General features: G+C 36.4%; 1 protein-coding gene across 1 annotated transcript in view; it reads right to left on the bottom strand.

Moving 5' to 3' along the window:
• The window catches only part of TNKS (tankyrase), a 228137-nt gene that overhangs the window by 47582 nt on the left and 176934 nt on the right, over positions 1 to 3621 (bottom strand). Inside the window, 3 exon segments of the mRNA XM_017894677.1 lie at positions 376 to 485; positions 778 to 997; positions 2749 to 2914. Of these exon segments, the coding sequence (XP_017750166.1) occupies positions 376 to 485; positions 778 to 997; positions 2749 to 2914 (496 nt within the window).

Raw genomic sequence — 3621 nt, 5'->3', positions numbered from 1 at the left:
GGGAAGTTTTCTAGATTTTATTTTATTTATTTATTTATTTATTTATTTATTTATTTATTTATGAGATGGAGTCTTGCTCTGTGGCCCAGGCTGGAGTGCAGTGGCCGGATCTCAGCTCACTGCAAGCTCCGCCTCCCAGGCTCACACCATTCTCCTGCCTCCGCCTCCTGAGTAGCTGGGACTACAGGCGCCTGCCACTATGCCTGGCCAATTTTTTGTATTTTTAGTAGAGACGGGGTTTCACCGTGTTAGCCAGGATGGTCTTGATCTCCTGACCTCATGATCCACCTGCCTCGGCCTCCCAAAGTTCTGGGATTACAGGTGTGAGCCACCGCGCCCGGCCAGTTTTCTAGCTTTCAACGTTAGTATGCTTACCCCATAAGATGCCGCATTATGAAGAGGAATTAAACCACCCTTGTCCTGGGCATTAACATCAGCTCCATGCTCTAGAAGATATTCAGCTACTTCCAGGTTATTGTAGCCTGCTATTTAGAGTAAAAAAAATACAGGAAACGTGTCAGCTTAAAAGAAAAAAAATACATACATATAAAATAAGGACCAGAAAATGTTAAGGTTTTAATACTTTTTGCTTCAAAAGTTAATACTATTATCTCATAATGGAGGGACTTCACAATAAGAAATTATATAAAACTATGTCAATTAAGAGCATTTCACTAAGTAGTCCCATTTATGTTCAGCATGGCTTTCATCTTTTAGTACACTGTATCAGGTGTCCGAGAAAGGAAAAGGAGGCATGGAGGCACTGGGGGCGCTCACCTGCCAGGTGCAGAGGGGTTGAATTTCTGCCCTGGGTGTCTCTGCAGTTGATATTCTCGGGGGTACAGAGCTTCTGCACTCTTGCCAGGCAGCCCTTCTTGGCAGCATCCAACAAGGCAGCATCCCCTCTCAGTAAGTCCTGAATATCTGTGTCTCCTTCCTTTACCAAATCCAAAGGTGTATTTCCATCTCTGTTCTTTTTAGTTGGATCTGCTCCATGCTACAAAGAAGAAAAGCCAAATGGGGTTTGTATTTTCTATAGTATCTTTCTGTAGTAAGTAGGTAGGTAGGTAGGTACTTAATTTACTCTACCTTTGTTCCTCCAGGGGAAGATATCTACTCTATATGCATTTTGAAAAACACTTTGCAAAATTCCTACTTAGCAATATAATGGATCAGCTTTCTAACTATTAATACTACTCAGTAAAAGCTTCAGGATCAATGGTGATGATGAAGTAGGGAGAGTTTTAAGTATCTTTGAGATAACTTGTTTAATATACTTTTTCTCCGACTCCAAGTTGTCTTTGGAAACCTATTTTACTTTGAAGAATAGCATGGATGTTAATTTTGACCAGATTCAATTACATAAAGATATTCAGTAGGTATGAAAAAGAAGAGAGTAGAGTAAGACACATTGGTAAAAAAGGACTTAATTCTAAAGGCCATCTTTAGAATTAGTAAGAATAAAGTTTGGTAATATTTTTAATATTTTTATCCTAAGTCTTAACATCTACCATGAAATTAGATATAAATGTATTAAAATTACAGACTTCAAAAGTTTAATTACCAATACCTATTAAATAAAGTAAATAGAAGTCAGTAATTTTTATTATGGGTTGGCCACAAACTGTCATGGGCTCACTGCGGAAATGAGTTGTAAGTCAAGTTGGACAATGGATTCACAATGACTTGGAAGTTATTTCTTACCAACCAGTGATAACAAAAATGAGTATCAGATATTGTGTTTTTCTCAAGATTCATAAGAACATATTTGATATCATAAAAGTGAAGGGAGAAGAATTTTATTTAAACACATCAATTTTTTTTTCTGTAGTTAAAAAAAGCAAGAGAAAAATCTCATACATACACATCTGGTCATTTTTTAAAAATATACTTTAACTTCAAGTGAGCATAAATTATAGTTAGTTTCATATAACTACTAGTTTTTACTCTTTTACATGTATCTCAAGTCTATATGAACAACTTTGTTTAGAGATGATCTTATATTTTAATAAAAATCTGATATTAAAATAAGTTCTTAAAAGATACAATGTTTAATGTTTACTAATGAAGAATGAGTTAGTTAACAATAATAAAATAGCCAACAAGAAAAAAAAACCCAACTTGATTGAAAAGCTTGTTTTGGCCGGGCGCGGTGGCTCAAGCCTGTAATCCCAGCACTTTGGGAGGCCGAGACGGGCGAATCACGAAGTCAGGAGATCGAGACCATCCTGGCTAACATGGTGAAACCCCGTCTCTACTAAAAAATACAAAAAACTAGCCGGGCGAGGTGGCGGCGCCTGTAGTCCCAGCTACTCGGGAGGCTGAGGCAGGAGAATGGCGGGAACCCGGGAGGCGGAGCTTGCAGTGAGCTGAGATCCGGCCACTGCACTCCAGCCTGGGTGACAGAGCGAGACTCCGTCTCAAAAAAATAAAAAAAAGAAAAGCTTGTTTCTCCTGTACAATTTTTTCTGTTATTAATACTATAAGTACTAGATAAGCAATGCAAACTACTTCAGCTCTTTCTAAAACCTACTTTGATGAATTTTTATGACATGGACTTAATCAAAGCATTTCAGATATTAAGCTATGTATCATATCCACATAAACAGTCTTCAGGAAATAGAAAATGAGGGCAGTCTCTACAGCAGGATTGTTCTTAATAGAATAACACACCCCAACTGACTTTCAAGTAATAACCAAAATATAAATACAATTAGTTTATATTTCATAACTTTTTAAACTACATACTTTTAAAAGGAGCTTGCAGATTTCATACTTTCCTTTAGCTGCTGCTTCATGGAGAGGGGTAAATTTCCATAAGTCCGCCACATTGACAGAAGCCCCATGCCTTACTAAAAGCTCAGCCACCTCATAGTGTCCATATGAACAGGCATTATGAAGGGGCACCAAGCCACTAAACAAAAGAAAATTATTTTAAAGTTATAAAACAAACCTTTGAGTTAAAATGATTCTCATAATAAAAATACTACCATTCTTCTACGGTACTGACTATACTGAACACTGCTAAAAAAGAAATACACCCACTTCTGTTCTTTAAGATATAGTTATCTGTCTGTAAATAAGGAGTAGTAATTTCAAAATGTCCTTTCAGTGTAAAGACTTTTCCTAAGTTTCTTGGGGATGGATATATACTCACGGCAAATCCTCATAAAAAAATCTTTATGAGTTTTACTAATGAAAATTGTACGCTTACTTATAAAAAATATAATGCAATTAACTTATTTAGGCAAGTTCTACCTTGGTAAAAAGTTGTTTAAATCATAGTGATGATTGAATCATAGTGGTTTAATCATAGTGGTGATTCAGTGGTGACTTCCGTGCACAGGTTTAAATACTGAGGTGCCAAACAATGAAAATTCACAATCCAGGTAATTCAGAAAAGTATTCAGTGAGAAAAATGATGATGTCAACTATAAGTGCTACTCAGGTAAGAAACGGGCAAACTATTCTGAGAGGAGTCTAAGCTCTGATTAGTAAGCAGTTGACATTCTAAAAGGACAAAAAGATGCTCCCACAAGAGTGCATCAAAAGAATAAAATGTTGAACCTAACACATGGCAGAAGCAAAGTATTGAGTGAATTTTTTTTTTTTTTTTTTTTT

The sequence above is a fragment of the Rhinopithecus bieti genome, unplaced genomic scaffold, assembly GCF_001698545.2.
Source record: "Rhinopithecus bieti isolate Rb0 unplaced genomic scaffold, ASM169854v2 scaffold_25360, whole genome shotgun sequence".
NCBI lineage: Eukaryota > Metazoa > Chordata > Mammalia > Primates > Cercopithecidae > Rhinopithecus > Rhinopithecus bieti.
This window is presented reverse-complemented; position numbering and strand designations above follow the sequence as displayed.